Source organism: Halichoeres trimaculatus, unplaced genomic scaffold, assembly GCF_033239565.1.
Source record: "Halichoeres trimaculatus isolate MK-OKI-2021-1 unplaced genomic scaffold, fHalTri1.1 fHalTri1_scaffold_20, whole genome shotgun sequence".
Classification (NCBI taxonomy): Eukaryota; Metazoa; Chordata; class Actinopteri; order Labriformes; family Labridae; genus Halichoeres; species Halichoeres trimaculatus.
Window position 1 is genome coordinate 23,680,093 of NW_027437198.1, and position 24,882 is coordinate 23,704,974.

The window sequence follows — 24,882 nt, forward strand, 5'->3', positions numbered from 1 at the left end:
GCAGGGTCAATACAGGTAAGGTAGCTTTTTAAAGTGTTTTAGTTAACAGTCACATGCTTCATGTTTATTTATCGAGATGGCGATTAAAGATTTTTAGGAATTTCTTTAGCGTCTGACAAAAACAGAAAAATAAAAAATAAATGATAAAAAATATCTGTTTTTATGAGAAAGTTATGTGGTAAAAATAGGAGGAAATTTTCAGGTGATTCACCATCAATTATCAAAATTCCATTCTTTTTCTTCATTTACTCAGAAGAAACTTTTCAGTCAGAAACAGAAACCAGGCTGGTTTGAAATGCTTTAATATGAGACGTCACTGAAGCCAGAGCAGTCCAGCATAATCAGGAGAAGGTACACGTACCACTCCAAATCTTTAAGTGCCAGATGCAGGTTCATCTGTTTCATTCTATCATTTTTATTTACAGAAATACACAACATATTTACAATATCTTCTCAAAAAGCTGACGTTCCCAACTGGAGATTATTTAAATTAGCCTATCCCTACCAAGCAATAGTTTCTGAGAAATAAAAATATCTGATTTTTTTTTCAGGCTAGCACTATGGCAGCTGTACATCCACATTGGCTTACATAGATTCATTCAAAAACAGAAAATGGAAAAAAAAGAAAAACTGGTCCACACAGTACATCAGTGTGTGGTTCCAAACAGATTTAGATCTTTACATCTAAGTAATTAAATTTAAATTTTTAACACGGAAACAGTGGCGTTTAAAACCAATGACACAGGAAAGCTTCAAGATTTTTAGCAACAGTAAAAGCAAACAACGAGAGACAGTGTTTGAGCATGGAGTGGACAGCAGAGATGTGTTTGTAGAGTTATGGTTTAGCTTTTGCAGATTTTTCATGTATTTTACAACTGTAGGTTTTTTTTTAACTTGGTACATGCACAAACAGACTCACCTAGCCACCCACCCACGCATACACACACACACACACACACACTCTGTAGAGTCAAATCGAATGTTGCATCTTCACTGAGCACCTCTAAATATGTCCGTCCCTCCAGACGCCACCCACTGCTGCAGTTATTTTTACATTACCTCACAACATTCAGCTGCAAGCGTGCGCCCTTGTCTCTGCCCTTTCAGCGGCTGTGCATCCCAAATATCAGAAAGCTGAAGAACACAGTGACTCCCACGAGGGAGATGGTCGCAGGTGCAGTAAAGAACTGCCTGTAGTTGATGCGGAAGTACCACACCACAGCCAGAATAACCACGAACACAGGCACCACCAGGCTGCCCGTGCTGATCGCCACTCCAGCAGCCCTGAATCCTCCAGAAACCCTGGAACCAACACCAGCCCCCGCCTGAGCCCCTTCCTCAGGAGCGGGCTCGTGCAGGGTCTGGGAGACGTGGCAGTGTATCACGCTGTTGTGTGTGATGTTCAGGGATAACAGAGTCTTCTTGGGATCCTGCAGCAGCTGACCTTGGTAGATGAGTTTAATTTGGTGCTCCCGACCTGAGAAGTATTTACTAGAGAGGAGAAGAAAGAGAAAGCAGACATTAAAAGGGAGGTCTCAACCTTTGCGTCCCACTCTCTAGGACAGGGGTGGGCAAACTTTTTGATTCATGGGCCACAATGGGTTGTAACATTTGACAAAGGGGCCGGACCAGGAGCAGATGGATGGAGTGCTTTGGTAACTATCAGGGTATCATTCGTTCATTCCATAACTGTTTTAGAATCCAAAATCGGAAAACTGATAATGACTTGTTATTCAATTTTTTGTTTTCAAATCAAAAATCAGAAAACAAATAACAGTCTATTTTTCGCTGTTTTGATTTTGTTTTGAAATTAAAATTAGAATATGAGAGAATGGAATTATAATGGGATTTGAATCTGTGTATGGTTCGTTCTTTTGTTATTCTGTTTCAAAACAAAACAAAACAAAAAGGAAAAAATAAATAAAAAATTGACTTGTTTTTTTACTTTTCTGTTTTAAAACCAAAACGGAAAAACGGAAGTACAGAAAAACAGAAAAATGTGTTTTTTCTGTCCTGGTTTTAAAAATGAAACAAACAAAATATAATAAAAGATTGTGTCAAAATTGTTTGTGTGATATTTTGATATTAAATGTGAACGTCTCTATATAAAAATTAGACAAATAACTCACATTGAAGGTTTATACAGACATGTTCCTGGGCTTGTTTTTTATAAGTAACAGATTGCTGACGATCCACTCCATCTTATCCGCACGCATATGCGCACTTCCATGTGTTTCAATGAGTTTTGTTTTGTCCACTTTCCTTTTCTTAGGTCTGTTCATCTTTACAGAAGAGCTGATGGGTCAGAGGGTAAAGTGCAAACGTGGAGTAATAGGCCTACGCTTCACCTCAACAAAGCCAATGTATCTACAGTGCACCATCTAGTGGGAAAACATCAGAATTGCAGGGAAAATAAAACATTAACAAGGTTTATTCATTTAATTTTTTCAAGTTCGGCGGGCCGGATTTAAAGGTTTAACGGGCCGCATGTGGCACCTGGGCCGTAGTTTGCCCATGCCTGCTCTAGAAGCTGGTTTTAAGGAATATTTCTTTCGATAGTTATGATTTCTCCTTTTATGAGCGTGCATGTTTGTTTCACTAACCTTTTCAGTACTCCAACTGTATCCTGTGGCTCTAACACAGCCACCTCCTCCGTATCATTCAGAAACTTCAGACGGACAGAGATGCCAGTTGTCGTGTCAGTCGGTGGGATGGTGCTGGACAACACTGGGATATGCAATAAAATCTTTTTGTCTTCCTCCTCCAGCTCTTCATCCTCCTCCTCCTCCTCCTCTTCCACATCATCATCCTCCTCATCTGAAGCCTGCAGCCTCCTAGCCTGTGGTTGTTTGCTCTGTATGTCCAACAGCAGATCCATCCTGACCCCGTCAGCTCCTTCGCCCACTCCTTCACCTTCTCCTCTCTCAGTCCCAGGCTCAACATCATCCGGCTTGTTCTCCTGCGACTGTGGAGGAGCCTGCTGTTCAGACGTGTCCGTGCTGGGAGGCCCTCCGTTGTAGCTGTCGGGGCCACCCAGTCCGATCAGAGAGGCATGAGTGCCCACGGTGAGGATGGTGCCGAGTATGTGATCCCCCCTGTCGGCGACGTGTGTCGAGAGCCAAGCCAGGACAAGGGCCAGGACCAGAAGCAAGACACCTCCTGCTGCCGTCACCTCACCCTCCATACCGTCCAACATGGTCAGTGCACACACTGCCATCTCTGTCCTCCAAAACCTGCAGACACAGGAAAACAAAAGAATAATGGGTCACTCCAATGTTGTTGATCATGAGCAGTAATCCACAGATTTTAGCTTCAAGGGACAAAAAAACACTTTTATTCTTGAGTCTTTAAAATAACTGTTCTTAAAGTAGACATACAAATCTTCATCATACTCTCTTATAAATGGGAGTAAAACATTTCCTGTCATTCTTTAGGTTGTGTTAAAAGAATACAAAGTATTAAACATCCAGCTAATCCCTAACGTGACAGCAGGAAGTGGTGTTTCCAGTTTACAGTGAAAACATCATGTTCTGAAAATGTTCAGACGGCTCAGCATGACAAAGGTTGTATTCACAGAGATAACTGAGCCCCTCAGGTCACAGCTACCTTACACAAGATATCGATTTGACTTTGCACAACTGGTATGTTCCTTCACGTGTTCCTGCAGTTATCATTTCATAAGACAACATTCAATAAACTGACATGTTTCCACCTGGTGCAATAAGATGTAAAAGTCAGAATAGTTGTGTATGTTTAGCGGCTAACAGCTGTTTTCTTGTAGCTGTGAAGCTTTGATCAAACAGCCAGCTGTTCCAAAGGGTGTCAACAGTTTCCCTCAGTGCCACGTCAGTAGATACAGACATCCTTTAAGCATTGAGACAAACAGGAACCGTTACAAAACCTTTGTTAAGTCCCAGTTTGTGCTGAAGTCGCCCGTAAACCAGCTAAGTTAGCCTACAGTGCTAGCACACTTTGCTAACCGAATAACGACCTTCGGCGGTTTAAAACTCGAGCCGCTCGAAGTCTTTTCACTTCATTCGTTTTTAAAACGAAAACAGGAAACACTGAAACTGTGAGCATGTCTTTCATGTACGGTTATAAAATGATCTTACCTGCCAGCTGTGAAATCAGAGCATGTTTGAAGACGAGGCTCAGTGCTGGCTAGTTAGCAGCTTCTTCTTCTTAACATGATAAAAACACAGGGACGTGGAGGGGCGTGACGTCATCACGCAGCCGGCTGGGAGGCTTGTTTTGGAAAATAGTCACATGTTGCTGTGAAGTTTTAAACCATGATTATGAAAGGGGATTTAAGATAATGAAAGCATGTAATAATTTTAATTACACCAATGTAAATAGAAAAATATTTTTTTTGCCACAAAGTAAAAAAATTTGCTTCGGATAATTTAGACCTTCCATCCTGATTGTATCTCTATATTATATTAATAATTATACATATTATTGTATTATATATTATTATATTATTATGTATTATATATTATTATATCATTATGTATTTTATATATATATATATATATATATATATATATATATATATATATATATATATATATATATATATATATATATATATATATATATATATATATATATTAAAACAATCCAGTTAAGAAACTCAGACTGAAATTGGGATTTTTCTTTCGAAACAAATTTTGTTTTTCCTTCGAGTCAAAAAAGCATCTTGTCACTGCAACATTCTTATCGATTTTAGATTACGGAGATTTGTTGTATATGACTGCTTCAGATCAACGTCTTCGACAGATTGACGCTGTGTATCATGGATCTCTGAGGTTCATTACCAACTGTAGACCTTTGACCCGTCATTGTGAACTGTATTCTCGAGTGGGATGGCCTTCTTTGTCCACCAGGAGGCTGGGACATTGGTAAACTTTCATTTATAAGGCCATCCTTGGACTACTGCCTTCCTACATTTGCAACCTGATGGCATTTGTATACTCAGCTCCTTCTGCATGGAACATGTTGCAAAAAGACTAGAAATTAACTGATCTTGTTTCTATAAATGCATTTAAATCCAGACTCAGAGCACTTGAGACAGCCTCCTCAAATTGTACCTGTTTTTCATAATATTAATTTTGATTGTAAATCACCATAATTTTACTGTGTAACTTTGCTGCCTCTTGGCCAGGACTCCCTTGAAAAAGAGGTTCTTAATCTCAATGGGACCTTCCTGGTTAAATAAAGGTAAAAAAAAAAAAAATGTAGGATTTTTTATGCAAGGATTTATTAGGGTTCCTAGCAATCGAAAAGTGATACATAGATGTCTTTAATATTATGAATTAGAATCACTCTCATGAGACAGTCCCATCATTTGCTTTTTATTCAAACTCTTTATTGTTCAAACAGTTATAGCACCACTTAACACAACATGAATGAAGTAAAACCAGTAAACAAGAATCCAGAATAAATATCAGAAGTGCATGTTTTTCCTCTAGAAACTCACTCTGAAAGTCTGCAAGATCAGCAACAAGTGTTAGTTAAAAAATTAAATTAGAGCCATGTTAATGTAATCAAAAAAATGGATTTAATTTCCACAAATTAATATGGGAGGTCATCGAAGCGTCCCATCATTACACAGCAGCAGGTAATCCCTCACTGAGCTGGGAATGTCCAGTTTACTGATCACAGAGTGACACCGGGCTCCAAGGTTCAGACGGAGTGCACAGCGACAGAGATGCTGCAGAGAGCGCGGCTGACCGCTCCGCTGGCGCATCAAATCGAAGAAGGAGCGATGCTCCTGAAGCAAGGGGAGGACAAACAAACACCAAAGCATTTTAAAGCAAAGAAAGAGGGAGGAGTTAATTTAACACAGCAGACAGCTCACCTCATACAGCTCAGGAAACAGAGACCCCAGCCACTCACAGCGAGGGATGGATGTGTACGAGTTCAGCATCACCTCCAGAGTGGCAGGAGAGAGGACACACTGTTCTAACTTCTGGAAAGAGGACAGAGAAAAGTCTCATTTGTTCTTGGTTATGTTGTGTTTTGGTGCAGCAGTGTGGATGGGGTCAGGTCATACCAATGGAGAAAGTGGCTTTGCTCCATGATTGAGAAGTGACTGTGCTATTGCTTCTGGTTGCTGGTCCAGATAATCTTCAATCACCTGGAAAAAATTTTTCTAAAAATCATCCTCCTGCCTCTGATTCAAGACTGATGTCTTTACTCGGTGAGTATTTGCTGATTAATACCCAGCAAATCCAAGCTATCATACCTGTATGAGACAGTCCATTGGTGTGTATCCTAAAAAGTTTTCAACGTCTGCCCTGGCTCCATGCTGCAGGAGGATCTTCACAATCCGATGACAGCAGTTTGCACAGGCATTGTGCAGCGGTGTGTGTCGCTTCTTCCCTCCAGTCCTGGGGTCAGCTCCTGCTCCCAGCAGATTTTGAATCACACGTAAATACCGGCCTTTTTCAGCAGGCCTCTCAGCAGCAGAGCAGGCAGCATTCAGCGGGGTCTCTCCCTCCAGATTTGTGGCTAACACGTCAGCACCGTGGCTTAAGAAGAGCTCCACGTGCTCTTCTAGGCCTTTCTGAGCTGCGAGGTGCAGCGGCGTGAGCCTGGACACCTTTGTTCTTACATTAACCTCTGCACCCTTTTGTAACAGCAGCTCAGCACACCTGTAAGAACATACACATTGTTATTTTTCATGCAGGAAATGAGAAGGTTTCTTTTAAAGGTGGAGCATTTTTCCTCTAATAGATCATTAGCATTAAACTGCATGGAAGATCTGCTGCTTATTTTCATTATTTCTTGTATTAATGGTATGATACTCACTGGAATGACTGGACGGAGGTGCAGAGGTGTAAAGGAGCACTACCATCCTCAGAGAGCACCTCAGGATCTGCTCCATAAGACAGCAGCAGCTGAACACACACCGTATGGCCGCCTACGCAGGCATCATGCAGAGCCGTGCTTCCTCCAGGGTCTGCATTCACCTCAGCACCTCTGAACAGCAGCTCCTCCACACATTCTGTGTGTCCTCTGCTGGCAGCCAAACGCAGCGCTGAAGTTTGCTTGACCTTGGAGCTCAGAGTCCACATTCCTGGAACGAAACAGAAAAGCTGTCTAGCGATAAATTAAAGCAAGATAATGAGAAAGAGTTGCTGATGAGGAGGCATACCAAACTCTGGAGCCCACACCATCTCTTCGTGCACTGTTTCCATCACAGCGTTAACCATCCCAGGCTCCTTCAGTACTGTGTACACCCCCTTCATATCCCCACACATGAAGGTGTTGTGAACAGCAGTGTCTCTGCACCGGAGCTGAGGTGGAGGGGCCCGCACCTCCTGGAGACGCTGCCCCTGCTGTCTTGGGGCACGGGACAGAGAGGTGCTGGTCATGGCCCTCCGAGCATCCAGCATTGAGGTAGAGGAGTATGGAAATGTTCCCTTTGACATGGTACCTTTAATCTGACGTAATAAAGTTTTGATTATGACATTTTTTTCTGTGCAGTCAAAGCTGAAAGCTCATGCTGTTGATTCCCCAGAGCAGTAGTGACTTCTCTCTGAAGCACAGGGCTGTTCTGTCTAAATAAAGGTCAGCCAGCAGGTCCTACTCACCCTTAAATGGAGTCACAGGGTCCAAGCACAGCTTCAAGTGAAAATCCTCATCGTTTAAATCAGTTTTACTGTCCTTCTGACTTCAATATCAAAAGCAGAACATCAGTTTAATGCCCTTCATTTGTGGTTACATTCACAAGATTGCTGCTCGAACACAACTTCAGCTCTACAGAGGCTATAAATAGATCAGACTGCAAGTTGATACTTCTATTACTTTAAATGGCCACCAAGCGGCAGTGTTTACCCAGTGTTTGTGTTCAAAAGAGAGAACCAAGATCAGAGAGGAGTCAAGATGGACTGTATCCGAGAGTAGTTTAATGAAACCTTAGAGATAAGGACTGTTAATAAATGTACATGTAAGTGTAATTTTCACCTACTTTAAACTGAGATTACGTCAGTTTAAAAATCACAACAGCCTTTCACTGCTCACTTTCCTTCCTTTTATTATAAATAGTGGAATGTTGAGCGGCAAAAGCTCCCAAAGATGAGCCTGTTTAAGCATTTAGATGAAGTGAATCCACCACAAATTTAACCATAAGTAAAACAAACAAGCAAAAAAAAAAAAAAAAAAAAAAAAACAGTTTCAGTATATAAAGGATGAATTAACCATTACCAGTTTACAATGTAGCAAATAACAGTTATGTTGCTAATTTAAGTAATTTATGAGTTCGGTTTAGTTTGAGGGTTTTCTTTATTATTTTATAGTTAATTTCAAAGAAATTTTGGTTTAATTTAATGTATATATGCCAGTAGTATTGTTCATTCTTGTCCATCATGTCCGCAGTACTTTGTTTATAGGTAGTAGGCGAGTCTTTTGCTGACGTATTGTTGAAATGTGAAGAGTATTTAGCTTTAACTGTGGATATTATGATGTTTTTAAAGTGCCACAAGCAAAACATATCCAGGTTTTTTCATCGTTAACGGATGTTTTTTTTTTTTTTTTTTTTTTTAATTGAATCATTGACAACTTCAGGAGTCGTAACACAAATACAAATACAATAACAAACGAGACAGGAAAGTTCATAAAATGAAAAGGAAAAGAGAAATACAAAAGAGGAAAATACAAATGAATATAAGAATAATATAAAATAAAATAAATAAATAAATAAATAAATCTTGTGCAAGAATGCATTTTATGTAAACAAATTCTTTGCTAACATTGAAAGTTTTTAAAGCCTTAGTGTTTGTGGATTTGGAGATTGTCCTCAAAAATTGTTCAAGTTCCTTTTTCAATACAAAGACTTCCGGTTTTCTGTTCATGAATTTACATTTGTGAATGTGGAACTTGGCTAACAACAAGAGCAAATTTATAAGAAAGAAAACATTATTGTCTTTATGGCTATAATAATGAAAAACCAAAAACAACATTTATATAATACAGGTGAAAATCAGAGAAAACAAAATCAGTAATAAACTTGTGGCATCGTTAACGGATGTGTGCTGGAGCGAACACTCTCGCTCTGCGTCATTCATCTTTGTACAAACACAACCAACGTCATTACGTATAATTTGAAGGTGACGGCGCGCTACCAAGCACCAAACGCGAATTTCTCGACTAGTTCGCCAGTTTATGCTTTCAAAATAATGTAAAAACGAAATGTAATACATAAAAAAGTTTATTTAATGAAGTTTAATGTATGTTATGAACGTTTTTGTGCCTGAAGAAACCGATCAAATACAGCTGTCATAGTTTTTACAGCGATGGTACGTGAAGCAAATCACTATGAGCTAACTGAGCTAACAACAACCCTCTTCATAGGAGGCACATGAAATTTAGACACCTTGATATCTGTTTGTGGAGAATCTGAGTGTTTGTTAGTGTGTGTGCTGTAATGACACCGTGTTATCTCTGTTGCAGACCTGCAAGTTAGGTGGACTCTTCAGTATTGGCGAGGACTTTGATGATGAGGTGATTTCCAGCATCTACACACCTGGATTTAATCCGTACTCTAATGTCTGGCTGCTTGCACAATCCACCTTCTGCTCCCCCTCTCACTGTTAATGTGTTTATCTCACAGGATCTGCTGGGGGCAGACTGGGCTGTCCCCTCAGCGTCCCGACCAGCTGCTGTGTCATCAAGCACTCTGCAAGCCGCCTCTGAGCCCCACAGAGAGACGGAGAAAAATGGCCATCAGCAGACTGGAGGGAGATCAGCTGCTCCGTTTGACAGCCCCGCGCTGAGGAGCAGCACGCACACCACCGCTGAGCAAACTGTCGCTGCAGGTTTGAGACAGCTCTCCTCCTCCTCTGCTCAGCCCCTGTCACTCCCTCCTCCACCTCCTCCTCCATCGATCAGTAAGTCTGTGCCTAATCTGGTCAAACAACACAGTCATGGTATCACTGAGCAGCCACCAAAGCCCAGCAAGGGCCAGGATGACTTTGATGATTGGGATGTCGACCTGGCAGATCTGGATGAGTTTGACAGCCAGATGGGGCCGCCGCTTCCACCCTGTGCTCCAGCAGTTGATACTGCATCATCAGCCAAAACGCTGCGACCCCCGGCTTGTGGAAGGATTGAAACGCAACCAGCTATGAGCCTGAGAGGGTTCAGCGCACCACATCAGAGCCCTCTCTCATCCACGCACAATCTACCCCCTCAGCGTCCCTCTACTCCATTTCTCAGACCCCAAAACCCACGCCCTCCTTTCGTGCCAGCTCCTCCACGGACTCCTGGGGTTTCTCCTCGATTTAATGGAGCTTCTCCAGTCCCCAGTCCCAGCTCCAGGACACTTATCAGGCCTCAGCAGCCTCAGAGACAGTGGAGAACTCCCGGACCCTCCCCTCAGGCGCGTGGCCTCTTTGAAACTGTCACCCCAGCTCCCTCACCCTCACCCTCTCCCTCCTCCACTCTGCACGCACTTCCCCTCAACACGCCAGTCCTCACCAACCGCCTGGTCCAGCTGGTGTCTGCATCCAGTAAGCTCCCAAAGAAGAGGCCTCGCTCTGAGCCTCACAGACCCAGGACGCGGCGCTTCCCTGGCCCCGCCGGATTCCTGCCACAGCAGGTTAGTCTCACCCAGACTCTCCATGTCAATGTGTGGATTTTTCCTCCTATAGTCTCTTCACGCTGCTGCAGCTCTGTGTGGTTTTACCACCAAAGCTTTAATAAAATGCCTGTCAAAGAAATCTCTCAGTTCTGTTTCCTCGTCATGGTGCGGCGGCATCATAATTCTGTTCTTCTCTTCCAGCCACAGGGCCAGAGCCTGGATGAGATTGTGGTTTCTGTTCCTGTGGCTCCTGCTCACGGTGCTGCTGCCCGGCTACCAAGCCAGGTAATAAAATCACAGAGCTGCAGAAAATAACATGAAAGCATGTTTTATTATCTTCTGTGAAGAGAGAAAATGAAATATGATGTCATTTAAAGCTGTATGGATTCATCCGAGGAGTGTTTTTGTGCACATCAAACTTTAGAGAATTGAGAAAAATGGCGTTTCATCTTTGTCAGCAACAGTCCAAAAGTAAAAGTTCAGGAAAACCGGCAGAAGCTGCAGCCATTTACTTGTTTATATATCTAAAAAATTGGATCTCTAGCTCAGTAAGCGTTATAGATTGATGTTCTGTTATTTCACTGTTCATTTAATTGATTTATCTTCTTACGTCTCTGACAAATCCAGCAGCTCTGCCGAGCTCACTGGACAGAAAATATCTCCCACTAAAAGCTGCAGCTGTCAGCTCCACACTGAACACTTAGTGCTGCTTTCAAGGCCTCCTGGGAAAATCCCCCTTTCAAGCTTAAAGTATGTTTTTTTTTACTCTCTGAAACAAGAGAAAACATTTATTATCAATGCGAACACGTTCCTAAGAAGAACAGAGAAGCATGATCTCATCCTCTGCCCTTCACCCAGTGCATGCTGGGAGAGGTTTCGCTCTGCACGCTGAAAAGGATAAAAGAGCACAGAAGCTGGATCGATGTGCGTTTGGAGAATGGATGTTTTTGTGGAGTTATTATGACAAGAGGATCAATAAATGAGCAAACATACGGCGCAGGCACATTTCCTTGTTTTTAGACGCGAAACAGAGGAGGAATACCTCATAATTTCCTCGTCTGCAGCCAACAGGACTTCTGTTTAGGTTTGCCTCGCAGCAGCTATTTAGTATTTCTAACATGTTAAAACAGTTGACATGACAGATTAAAAAGCAGGGCCAGCTATTAAAGCAAACACTGAAGCATCCCGCCTGCAGCGTGGGATTCGTTTTCAGCCCAGAGACGGGGTAACTTATGAGAGTGGAACGGAAATGTGTTAAAAAGAAAGCGAATGCAGCTCCTGTTCACAGCGTGCTGCCGTCGTGGGTGTAATATATAACATCCCCACATTAAAATAGGTTTCAAAATAAACCTGTGACACAGATTTAATGATTCAAGTTTCCTTCAAAATACAAAACATTTACAGCAGCTTTCAGAGTCCAGGTTTTAGAATTTTATTCAAGTTTTTTATACATTAGTGTGATAAACACTGAGAGCAAACATAACAGAAATAAAACTGAGTTACGTAAGTTTGTGTGTGAGCAGGATTTGTGTCAGTAAAGACAGCGTTTCCCATAACCACACACTGAGAAGTTATTAACATAAACTGTAAAAGAAAAATAAATGGACGTCATTTGGCTCGGCTCGAAGTGAGGTTGCCACAAAAACTGCTCCCCCTGGTGGCTGGCTGCAGTTTTGGTCAAAAAGTCTGTCTCCCCAGCTATTCCAGATGGTACAGAAGAGGAATAGGACCGTTAAAAAAGTCTGTTTTTTCTTAACACTATTTTGTCAGAGATAAAAGTCAGAATTCATATTTTAATCTGTTTGATTTTTTTCTCCAAAGAAGTTGTAATAAAAAGCACAAGATTGGCCTTTTTTCAGTAGCCCCAATCTTCTTCTGTATTAGGAGCTGTGGTCAAACTTTAAAAAATTAATACACCTGGTATAAATATTTCTCACGTCTGATTGTTGTGGTGCTTTGAAGATATTAATTGGCTGCCTTGTGTCCTAGTCCTCTTTTTCTCTGAAAATTTTTGTTTTCATTAGTTTTAAGAGGTTAAAAACAAGGTTTTTCATTAGGGGTGGGAGAGAAAACTGTTATATGGTATATCGGGATGTTTTGGTTTGACAATATCAAAATCTTGATTCCTCGCCCAAAAAAACTTTTTTTTAATTCAAATTCTTTATTCAATCTATGTTTATATTCTGGACTGGGAAAATGTTATCACTTTTCTCAAGCAGGGGGCGAAATGTTTCTCTCTGACTCATGTAATGTGCCTTTTTATGGGAAAATATGGCTCCTGATATAGTCTGTAGACATCATCACCGTTTAACTTTTTCACATGGTCTGATGTTAAAAAGCAAACTCAAAATCGCAAAAATCGTAAATATCGAAGAATCGCAATTTAAATCATATCAGCACCCAAAAAATTGTACAAATTGTAGTAGAATTGAATCATGAGAATAGTATATCGTCCGACTTAAACCTGTAAATTTTGGCTTCTGAGTAGAATAACGCACCATTAGACTGTAACAAAAAAAAAAAAGTCATCTTGCTCGGGTGAAGTGAGATCGCCACAAAACCTGCTCCCCCTGGTGGCTGACTGCAGTATAGGTAAAAAAAATCCATCTCCCCAGTCATTCCAGATGGGCTGTGGTCAAACTTTAAAAAATTGATACACCTCAGATAAATGTTTCTCACATCTAACTGCTGTGTTGATTTGAAGATATTATTTAGCTGCTGTTTATTCAGGTCCTAATTTTTTAAAAAGTTTCATTTTCATTAGTTATAAGAGGTTAAAAATGAGGCGTTGCGTCACGTTTAATGATGATTGGCAGCTGCCGTTTTTGTGTATTTTTTTCATGGTTTGTAAAATATGTCAGGAGGGAAAATGTCTTTATTTTTGTCACTCAGCTCCAGACTCTGGCTGCACAATGGATGCAAACGGCGCCTATGACAGGAGTATTTTGGTAAAGCCACGCTGTCCACTCTATATACAGTCTATGGTTGTAAATCCTGAAGTTCCAGGTTTGTTTCGGAGCGCTGACATGAATCTGGTCTGAATCTGTCAGATGTAAACACTCTGGTCATCATTCAAAGGGCTCCAGCTCGCAGTCCGACGAGGACGACTTCAGCGGCGGCGCCTGGGCTGCCATGAAAGCCGAGATGGGATTGGACGAGAGGAACCCCTCCTGCTTCCTGCACTCGTACAGCATCGTCATGGTGCTCCGAAAGGTTATCACCCACCCACACACACACACAATCTAACACGTACACACACATACGTCTCCGCCGTCTTTGATTAAACCATAAACATTAATGAAAGTCTCTCACTCAGTCCAGTTTAAGCACGACAGAGTTTTATGTAGGTCGAGCTCTCGCTGTCGTTATTTCTCTTCCGTCATAACAGACTCGGTGTCACCGCAGGAGGTCTATTGATATAATCAGGACAAATGGCGGAGCTGTAGCAGAGGTGTTGTGTAATTATAAACAGTACGATCACTCATCAATCACTCTAATAGAGACTCTGCTGTTGTTCTGCTCTCTGTGGAGTCTTGTTTCAGCCCAAAGCTGTTAATGAAGCAGCCTCAGCTCTGTTTTAAAGATGCACAGAGTCAGGAGCAGGACGCCGGCCAAACGTCTCTGTTTGTACAGCACAGGAAGTGAAAACAGAATACTGTAGTCCTGTGTGGTCTTTTAAAGTCTGAAAATCCACGAGGCAGATTTTCACATCATGATAAAAACATTCAAACTGTGAGTTTCTGACGTGATGTTTGTTCACAGGCTGTGCTGAAGCAGCTAGCCAGAAACAAAGTCCCCAACATGGCCGTGCTCCTGAAAAGCATCGTCCACACACACGGGGACGCCAAGGCTGTGTTTAAAGACCTGACAGGTAACACACACACACTCACACGCTATATGATCCTGATGCTCCAGGCTTTAATGAAACTGTTCTCTGTAGTGGAAGAAAAACACAGAAGAGAGACAGAGGCGAGGCTGCAGGAGCTTTCCGCTGTTTGCTTCACGTTTGACATTTGCTGGCCTAACTGAGCTGTGTTTGCTCAGGAGCAGAGATCACCCACCGTATCATGCTTGATTACACTTGTAATAACACACACATACATACGGCATACACTCATACTTCCCCTACAGCCTCTATTTTTTGCTCCGTCTTCAGCTGCCAGCTATTCTCTCTCTGTTTCTCTGATCCATCTCGGATCTGAGCCGGTTGCCATGGCCCCCAGAGAGCCGCCACAGGAGGCCTACTGATTATTACCACTCAGGAGTGAATGTTGTACTCAACGCTGGACTTAAGTGCTCATTAGGGATTCAATAGCTGTAGATTGGCATCAGCAGTGGGTGGGTATTAAGTGCTTCTGACTCCATGAGGGAGCATTCTGTCAGACATGTGCCTCCCACCTTCAGGAGGGTCTGCAGAGTTTCCTCCAGCGGCGAGTCAGCAGGCGGCGATGTCAGCATCTATAGCAGGGTTGATTTTTTTTTTTTTTAAAGACCAGCTTGAGCCAGTTTTCAAGCATTGAGACAAATCATTTTCTGCTCCCTGGTTGATTTTTAAAAATCTTTTGTTGCATCAAAGCTTGGATATATGCAATGTCCATAGAATAGAAAATACTTAATTTATGCCCGAGGGGAAATTCAGGGGGAGTCACAGCAGCATTCAAGAAAAAAAAAGTAAGGAAGTGTATAGAAAGTGCAAAAAGCTCCATAAGAAAATAGATGCTGACAGCTTGTCCATCATTGTCCAGTCAGCCAGTCTCCACCTCCACAGGGTCCAGGACTGAGGTTCTTCAGCAGTCTGTTCAGTCTCTGTCTCCTGGATCCTGTCTGCTCACAGCAGGTGAAGCTCTTCCAATGTGGCATTGGTGTCTGGTGTTAGCTCTGTTAGCCATGTCTGTGAATAGCATGATGCTACTCTGCCTTCTGGTATTGGGTTAGCTCTGTTGCTGGGTTAGCATGGCTAGCTTGTTCATCTTATTAATAACGGTGGATGGAAGGACAGATCCATGTTGTCACTTCTTAGCTCACACCTGAGAACCAGCATATTGTCCTCACCTCCTTCTCCTCACCTTGTGGGGAAACATCTGGCCTAGCACCAGTTAGCACTGACATGCTACAGGCTGCTAAAACTGATTTGACATGTAAACTATGCAGCCAAAGTTACATGTAGGATCTCCAGACAAACACAGGAGCAAAAATAGTGAAAATATCACTGAAGACAAAACCAGTTTGGTGTCCATGACCAAAAAAAAAAAAACCCGAAGTAATGATCCACGAAAAAGAGACTAAAAAGTACAAGTAATGGACAAAGAGAGAGCTGCAGCAACAGGCAGCCACAACCAAAAAGGCGGCGCCTCGCAACAAAAAGGGTTTAAGAGGGTTTATTTGGATAAATCAGCATTTTTAAGATGCTAAGTTTGGTAGCAACAACATCTTGGACTTCAAAGTGTGCAAAAATGTTAGACCAGGCACATTTCAGAAGAAGACCCGTGTAAGTCCAAACTAAGAATGTAACGTCTGTTAAAAATGATCATGAATAAGATGAGGTCTCCTTCCTCTGGCGTCAGAAGCACTTCCACTCTGCACCCAAGGAGCGTCTGTGTGATCTGAGGAGGCTGAAAATAAAAAGCACCTTTTCTTCTATCACCCTTCATATCCTGCTCTTAGAAGTCAGCTCTTGTCCTGAGTTGCTTTTCATATCTAAGGAGGATCAGCGTCAGTGTTTCATCTGGCTCTCTTTGTGTTAAAGGTCTTTCAAAGAGATGTGTTTCATGTTGTAATGACGTGGTTTTCTCATTGCTTTTCCTTGAAGGTGAGATTCAGGGAACAGTCCATCGGCGCCTTCTAGAGGACCGCCTGGAGGAGCTGAAGGTTGGATCTGTGCTGCTTCTTAAACAAGTAAGAGCATCAGTCTCTTAAACCTTTGGCATGTTTTAAACACTGATTGGTCTCAGATCCTGTGATGATGTTCGTCCTCTGTCTCTGCGGACAGGTGGGCGTGTTTTCCCCCTCCCATCGTAACCACTATCTGAACGTGACAGCCAATAACCTGCTGAGGATCTACGCCCCCGATGGACTCAGTCTGTCCACCACCCAGCTCCCCCCAGTCGTCCTGGTGAGAGCTGCGTCTGTCCACTGGAAACAAGAATAGAAATGCTCGAATCCAACAAATATTAAATCTGTCGTCCTGAAATCCTCCGAGCTGTCAGCTGTCTGCTCAGACTGTGTCTTGTTTTCCGTCTCTGTCCAGGAGCCCGCGTTACCGTCACCCGCTCGCTCTCGGAGTGTCAGCCGGGAGCCCGTGTCGCGGATGCACCTGATGTTCGACGAGGACGACGATGATGAGGGACAGGAGCGGGGCAGAGACCCTGAAGCACCTGTGGACTCTGGAGTCGGCTCCAGCAGAGGCCCTCAAGAGGCTGCTGTGAAGTTCTCAGCACAGGACTCAGGCTGGGATGAAGGTGGGAACTCCTGAAACACTCATGATAGACAGAGAAGTTTGAGTCACACTTTTTATTAGAGGTGTGAAAAATATTCATTGGGCAGTATATTGTGACACTTTGATCTATGTTAAAATATCAATATTCAAATTCTTGATTTCAATATTTTTTTCAAAATAAAAATTCATATTTTTAGGTGAGTTCGAAGTACAATGTGTGTTCTGCACCTCCACTGCAGTAGATGGCGCTGAAGAGCTACTCGACTGTATGTTGACCATTAACTGTATAATAAATAAAATAGAAATATTTTAAAATATTTAAACAAAAAATTATTGATACATAATTTTATATATTTTTTAAAAATCATATAAAATATTATACAAATATTTTATTCTTTGACTTGATGATGTGGGTTTTGATGCTGTAGTTAGTTTAAAATCATTTTAATAATTAATTTTCAAAGTGTAATAGATTGATAAAACAATAATCTTAGTCATGTTTTGTGCAATATTTGATTTTTGATGAGTAAAATTGGTTACAAGTTGCATTTATCAGTTATACCAACTGACCACGTCTTTCACCCAATCATTTCTTTGCAACATTAGTTTAATGTCACAGTAGTTTAAGTGATAAACTTGATGCACTTTATGTTTTCAAGTTTAGTGTATGCATGAAACTCTGCATTTGACTTTTTTTTTTATCTCAAACACATTAAATAGAAAAGTTGATTTCAATCAAATAGTTTACTGGGTAGAATGTTGCAATATATCACAATATTGTGATATTGGGATTTTGTCATATTGTGAGGTTCTTACCAAAACTCACCCCTACTTTTTATACATGCTCTGTCCTCTCAATACTTTGGTTTAATATTAGCACTGGGATGATATGCTATTCTCCTGTTTCCATTCTGTTACAATTTTTGGGGTGCCGATTCGATTTCAATTGGGATTCTTGGACTTTTGCATTTTTATTTTGTTTTTTTTACACCAGACTACATGAAAAAGTTAATGATGATGATAATGCCTACAGATTATATCAGGAGCCTAATTTTCCCATAAATTGCACATCACATGAGTCAGAGAGAAACATTTCGCCCTCTGCTGGAGAAAAGTGGTAACTTTTTCCCATCCCGTTTATAAACAAACTTTGTCTTTTTGACAAAGAATCCCAATTTTTAATATTGTCAAACAAATATACAAAGGAATATATAAGATATGTCCATTTTTTATTTTTTCTCCCGCCCCTATAGAATAAATTTGAAAAATTGCAGAAGTACACTGCAAAAAAATGAAATCTTATCAAGTGTTTTTGTTTTATTTTCAGTAGAAAATGGGTTATTTGACTTAAAATGAGCCACATTTACCTGACCGATCCAGGAAAATGTCTTGTTTCAAGTTATCTAAAAACAAAAATGAGGTCTGGTTTGCTTGTAACAAGTACCTGCATTAAGACATTATTCCAGTTTTAAGCAAATTTTGAAGCAAGCTTTTCTTGTTCCGTTGGCAGATTTTTTCAGACCTCGTTTCAGTCTTTAAATAACTTGAAACAAGACATTTTTCTGGGCTGATCAGGTGAATGTGGCTTATATTAAATTTTTTTATTTAATATAAGACAAAGACACTTGATGAGATTTCAGTTTTTTTGCAGTGTAAACTTTTAATACTTCATCTCCTCTTATGCAGAGAACCTAAAGAACCTAAAGAAACCATCTGTCGGTATTTTCAGCCACAGCAGTTACACCTGTTTCTGAGGCCTTGATAACCCTCCATCAGTCTGTCAGTCAGAAATTTCCTCCGCTGTCACTAATCAGATTCAACACAAGCATGTAACACCTCTAAGGGAGGAATTTTAATGACTGTGATGATCCTCTGACGTTTCCTCTCAGACACCAGAAAACAGGAGACGGCTCCAGAGACGAGGGAAATGTTTAGTTTCTTATTAGACGAGCTCGTGAAGAGTTTCAGGATAACTGAGGGGTTAATTAAGAGTTTAACATCTCTCTTACCTTTGGATGAGTCTGTTAGCAGGAATTTGAATTCCTGTTCAAACTGAAATGAGTCATTTATCTGTGAACTCACTCGAAGCTGTGTGAGGTGTGTGAGGTGTGTGTGTGACTCCCACACATCGTTTCATGTTCCCCTCTCTTCCTCTCTCTGCAGATGACGATCTGGATGATCTGCTCGGTGAATTACCTGAGGACACCTACAGTGTTTGATGCCACTTTACAGACACACCTGCACACGCTTTCTCATCTGACTGAAGTTATTTACGTTCACGCACGACGGTTGATCCTTTTTTGTATATGTTGTAAATCTGATTTTGACATCCTGTTCATAAATACCGCAGAGAATAGCTCGTTTGTGTCTGCTTCCTGTAACTCACGGCTCATTTACGGCGCACAGAGCTCAGAAAATTTGCTCTCAAAGCTGTAATTAGCCTGAGGCTGTGTCTGTGTGGTGCGTTTCTCGTTTCCTCTTTACATTCTCATCTGTTGTTGCACTTTTCTTCAGTGACTTTGAAATGTAGGACTTATCTGAACAGCATTGATTGGTTAATTATGCAGAATGAAAGCAAGGTGAAGCTGCTCCCCAGTTTTCCTCCTCCGCCTGCAGAGGATAAACTCTCACCTCAGCCTGTTTGCCATGCATTAAGAGGGGTATCAGAGGTTTCCAGGCAGGGATTGCTGGCCTGGGGTCCCGTGTGGATTCACAGACCCAAAATACTGTTTACCCAGAGAGTGGGAGCCATCAGAGTGCAGCCACACTGTGTCTAACAGGCTCTTTACTGTATGGAGGATTTCCCAACAGGATCCGAGACCTCCATCCAGACTCCTCCACCACCTCTGCTTCACAGATTCAGGGTAATCCTCTGCGTCGTTTTGTGTGTGCTGCTTGAAGACATAATATGGGATAATTTTGTGTTTTTGTTGCTGAAAATGCTCTTTTCTCTGTTGTTTTACTGGAAATATAAAGCGTTTAAATTACAGTCTGTAAATATTTAAACAGCAGCTCACATTGGCTTGTTTTGGCTCCGTACTCCTGTGCAGTGGATCTTAAATCTCAGTGTGCAGCGGCTCGGTGGGAAAAGTGCTGACTCTACACTGAAAGCTGAACATTCTGTGTTGGTTTCTTTAAGATTGTTCTTTTAAAACTAGTGAAAGTTACTGGCTTCCTGTTCTTGAACTCCTTTACCCTTGTATTATGTTGGGAAAAAAAATACATTGATTATGTTGTGGGTATAAATCCACTCAAAACAGTCAAAAAAAAAGGTAAAATCAGTGAAAGCTATGTTTTAGATTATATAAACATTAAGGAAAAAGAAAAATAAACATTTTCAATTACCAAGCTATATTTAATAACAATTTAGTTAATGTTTTCCTCTTTACGAACACATCGTTTTTCATTTAACTTGCCCTCCTGGTTTGCAAACACACTGTACACTAAGTCCACTCTTGGGAACCAGACAATTGGACTCAAGTCAATAGCCCTGTTTACATGGGTCCAAAAATCCTATTTACAATCAGATTGGAAGGTCAATCAGATTAAAATGTCTCATGTTAACACTTTAGCCAATCTGATTCACCCAGATCTGATTGTATTTTGGGTCAGATTGTAAAAGGTAGTCTACGACGATTGATAATCTGCTCCATGTTCTATGTAAACAGCTGAGCTTACATAGAAAGAGAACAAACATGGCGAACAACCAAAAAGAACTGGACACAATAAGCGTTCCCAACAAACCATGATGTGGATCCATCTTTCCAGAGGTAAACAGGAGGCAGGAAGTACACCTCTTCTTCTCTTTCACATTTACAGGTAGTGGCAGAGTGACGTAATGCGCACTTTGCACAGGTAAAAAAAAACAAAACAATCAGATTAAGCTTGGTTTATGTACACGCGGATTGAACGTGGCTCTCTTTTCTTAAACTTCATGTAGATCAAATCAGATTAACTTAATCTGATCGATTTCAATCAGATTGAGGAAAACTACCCATGTAAACTGGGCTATAGAGACTCAACTCAAGTCTCAAATTTAATAACTTGCAACCATAGACTGTAAAAAAATGGACGCCATCTTGCTTGGCTCAAAGTGAGGTCGCCAGGAAAACTGCTCCCCCTGGTGGCTGGCTGTAGTATAAGTCAAAAAATCTGTCTCCCCAGTCATTTCAGATGGGCTGTGGTCAAACTTTATAAAATCAATACAACTCGTAGAAATGTTTCTCATGTCCGATTGTTGTGGTGATTTGAAGATATCATTTTGCTGCCTTGTATTCAAGTCCTCTTTTTTCTGAAAAAGTTTCTTTTTCAGTAGCTATAAGAGGTTAAAAACGAGGCTTTACGTCACATCTAATGATGATTGACAGCTACTGTTCTTGTATATTTTTTGGGAGGATCGTAAAATTTGTCAGGAGGTAGAGTCAGGAAGTGATCAGACTCTTAAAAGAAAAAAAATATTATTTTTGTCACCCGGCTCCACTCAGATTCTCCCAGAATCCCTCGTCATCTCCACTGCGCAGACTCTGGCTGCACTACTGCTGCCAATGGCTGCGCCTGTGACGGGGGAATTTTGGCTTCAAAACTGTACAATGGTAAATGGTGGAGCCACACTGTCCACTCTATATACAGTCTGTGGTTGCAACTCAAGGGTAAAAAACTTCAAACTCAACTCGACTTGAGACAAGCTGAGTCGGACGACTTGTAGCATGTTTACCATGCTATAGGTTCACACTGATTAATTGGTTGATTGATTTGAGACAGGTGTGTAGCGAGATCAAAAGCACGTAAGCAACCAATAGGAAAACAAAAAGCAGAAAAACTTGAGACTTGAACCAAATGACTTGCTACTTGCTCGGGACTCGTACAGTTGTCTGTTGGGAACCAAAACACACACGCCGGTGTTTTCTTTGGAGCCAAAACCTTTGTAAAGTGCCCTCCTGGTTTGCAAACACATTGGCTAAAACATAATAAACTTTACCTCTTGGGTGAAAAATAAGGTGTGGTAAAATGCTCCTTTTTTTCATTTTGTTTTGGCCCCCTCCTCTCAAAAAGCCAGTGTACATCCCTGGTGATGTTGACCATTTTATATTTCCATCTTGAGATGCACATGTCCCTTCTGTTGATGATGATTTTCATCTAATGAAAAGACAACGGCAGAACTGTCCTCTGAATCTTCTTCATTGTAGGAACATTGACAATATGGATCATCAATAACATTTTTGGTTTGTATGCACAAATATAAATAATTGGGCCATCAAAATAAAGTACATCACAGAAACATCTTTATTTTTGACCTGAACAGCTACTCAACCAATTTTAAAGTGCCCGTGTCAAACCGTGCACAGACATTTCACTACCCACCAAAATGTCTAGATTTTACACACACATTCATGACCCTAAATGAGGAAAAGTCACAAAATTTCATGGAGAAAAGAAAGGATAACTGTTTTTCTTTTGGTCAACATGAAAACAGAAGCAGGTCAAACTGACCCTTAACAAAATATGAAGGTTAAAGGGTGTTTGAGTTTCTTTATTTTTGGGGGGTGTAATATCGAACAGTTTGCATACAACTTCCTCTCTGGTGGCTGTAAATAATCCACACCCCTCACTGTGAACAGTTTTCCCTCTGAAGCCACTTTGTTGAGAGGATAAGTGAAAACTGTTGTCAGCATGTTCGCTGGATTAGCCAGAGTAACTGGGACACGGTTTCTAGAAAGAGATGTTTCTGTTGAATTTTTTAAGGTGTCATTTTTTAAAATGTTAAAAGCAGAACAATCCTCTGTTGTATTTGGGCGGTGGCAGAAGATGCACATGGAAACCTCACATGTTGGGTCCTGACAGTGAAAACAAAATGCTAATAGTGTGTCGTTCAGACGGATCAGCACAGGTTTCCGGTGTTTTCACGCGGAGCACTTCTTCTTCTTTGTCTTCTTCGTCTTTGTCTTCTTCTTCTTCTTCTTCTTCTTCTGTTTCTTCTTCTATATCTTTTTTCCTTCTTCTTCTTCTTCTTCTTCTTCTTTTCTGTTTCTTCTACATCTTTTTTCCTTCTTTTTCTTCTTCTCCTTCTTCTTCTTCTGTTTCTTCTACATCTTTTTCCTCCTCCTCCTTCTTCTTCTTCTTCTTCTTCTTCTTCTGTTTCTTCTGTATCTTTTTTCCTTGTTTTTCTTCTTCTTCTTCTTCTTCTGTTTCTTCTTCTATATCTTTTTTCCTTGTTTTTCTTCTTCTTCTTCTTCTTCTGTTTCTTCTTCTAAATCTTTTTTCCTTCTTCTTCTTCTTCTTCTTCTTCTTCTTCTTCTTCTTCTTCTTCTTCTGTTTCTTCTTCTATATCTTTTTTCCTTCTTCTTCTTCTTCTTCTTCTTCTTCTTCTTCTTCTTCTTCTTCTGTTTCTTCTTCTTCTTCAGGACACAGCAGCACAGGACCTGATAAAACTCGTGGGGCCTTTCTTGAGGATATCTAGTGACAAAAGGCCAAACCACCCATTGCCCTTAAGGTACACTACTGAGGACATGATAACTTTCAAACCAATCAAGCGCTGGACCAATGTAGATCAAACATATGATAATTAAAATAAACTTTATAACTTTATAAACAGCTACAGAGTGAATCTGTGTTCGCATGCCGTCATTGACACGTAGATCTAAGTGTCATCAACATAGCTGTGGTAGGACACATTATAGCTGCGTATTAGCTGACCTTATGGAAGCATGTACAAATTGAACAATAGGGGTCCCAGGATTGAACCCTGGGGAACCCCACAGGTCAGGGCCATTTGGTCTGAGACACAGTTACCAATTTCAACAAAGAAAGTCCTGCCCTCGAGATAGGACTTGAACCACTTTTCTAACCTCTGTAATGTCACATGGTCAACAGTGTCAACTCATTGTTATATAGCTATAGATACCAAACAATCACACATGATTTAAAACAAACACATAGTTTCTTGAAGTTTAGAGTTTGGAGAGTTAACCCTCTTTTTCAGTCTGACGCAGACGCCAGCAGGACTTTTTTGTGGGTTTGAAACATTTTTCAGACTTGGAACAGAAAGAAAGGTCACCCACTGCTCTGTGTGCTCAGTCATAGTGACATATTTTCTGCTGTGGCTTCTAAGGAGCAAACTTTTGACTTTGCTGACTATGAAAACTTCTTGCAACCCCTCATTTTAAAGGCTAGAGGGATGGAGGGATTCACAAGTTAAACATGAAGACGAGAAGAATTTCAATCATACTGTTCTCATGTTTATCTGACCCAGCAGTCTAAAGGAGGTGAGTTAGAAACACCTGGACTCCCAGCTGTGTTTGCACATACATGTTCATTCAGCCCTCACCTCACTGCCAGCAGGGGGTGACATTTAACACCTGTGTTGGCAGTGCACGTTGAAGAGGACAGACATCATTAGAGAAGTTTATGAGTTTATCAGAGCGTTGAGTCACTTTAAGTCCCTTTAAGAGACCTGATGATAAAACTCTTAATTGGAGAGAAAGTTAATTTGACCAGACGAGGCTCTTTGAAACTCTTTATCTTTATGTGTGAGTGCAGAAGGCTATCCTCTTTTTCTTTATCTGCAAATCTACCAATTAAAACCACTAAAAAAAGGCTCGGTTCAACTGAGTACACATCACACTCTGGAGTAATTTGCTCTTCAATGTCAATCGCCTCCTCCAGAGGTAGCAATCAACCGAGTCTGTGTCTGCAGCTCGGGTACTTACACGTCCTAATTATCTCAAAGTATGAGCTTATTATTTTTCACAATCTATTAAGAAACTCTAAAGCTGAGATGCACTTTCAGTCTTGTCGTGCATAAAGTTTAAAAAGGGAAGAATCCCTCCACCCTCCACCACCCTGAAGAAAGAGGGAGAAAAAG

At 41.1% G+C, this 24,882-nt stretch overlaps 3 protein-coding genes across 3 annotated transcripts; 1 reads left to right on the plus strand and 2 right to left on the minus strand.

Moving 5' to 3' along the window:
• Positions 1 to 290: 290 nt before the first annotated feature.
• On the minus strand, positions 291 to 4,246 carry tmub2 (transmembrane and ubiquitin-like domain containing 2). The gene is made up of 3 exons (XM_074696610.1): positions 4,113 to 4,246; positions 2,604 to 3,233; positions 291 to 1,491 (listed from the first exon to the last, which is right to left on the minus strand). Exons 2-3 carry the CDS (start codon positions 3,215 to 3,217, stop codon positions 1,104 to 1,106), a joined length of 1,002 nt encoding a protein of 333 aa, XP_074552711.1. The 5' UTR covers positions 3,218 to 3,233; positions 4,113 to 4,246; the 3' UTR covers positions 291 to 1,103.
• Positions 4,247 to 5,393: 1,147 nt separating this feature from the next.
• On the minus strand, positions 5,394 to 7,727 carry asb16 (ankyrin repeat and SOCS box containing 16). The gene is made up of 7 exons (XM_074697160.1): positions 7,599 to 7,727; positions 7,160 to 7,448; positions 6,814 to 7,081; positions 6,248 to 6,656; positions 6,056 to 6,139; positions 5,861 to 5,971; positions 5,394 to 5,773 (listed from the first exon to the last, which is right to left on the minus strand). The coding sequence occupies exons 2-7, from the start codon at positions 7,434 to 7,436 to the stop codon at positions 5,588 to 5,590; spliced, it is 1,335 nt and encodes a 444-aa protein (XP_074553261.1). The 5' UTR covers positions 7,437 to 7,448; positions 7,599 to 7,727; the 3' UTR covers positions 5,394 to 5,587.
• Positions 7,728 to 9,090: 1,363 nt separating this feature from the next.
• hrob (homologous recombination factor with OB-fold) lies at positions 9,091 to 20,269 on the plus strand. Its single transcript, XM_074695870.1, has 10 exons — positions 9,091 to 9,302; positions 9,457 to 9,507; positions 9,617 to 10,603; positions 10,787 to 10,870; positions 13,664 to 13,798; positions 14,348 to 14,456; positions 16,395 to 16,480; positions 16,575 to 16,697; positions 16,833 to 17,043; positions 19,185 to 20,269. Exons 1-10 carry the CDS (start codon positions 9,300 to 9,302, stop codon positions 19,238 to 19,240), a joined length of 1,845 nt encoding a protein of 614 aa, XP_074551971.1. The 5' UTR covers positions 9,091 to 9,299; the 3' UTR covers positions 19,241 to 20,269.
• Positions 20,270 to 24,882: the final 4,613 nt, after the last annotated feature.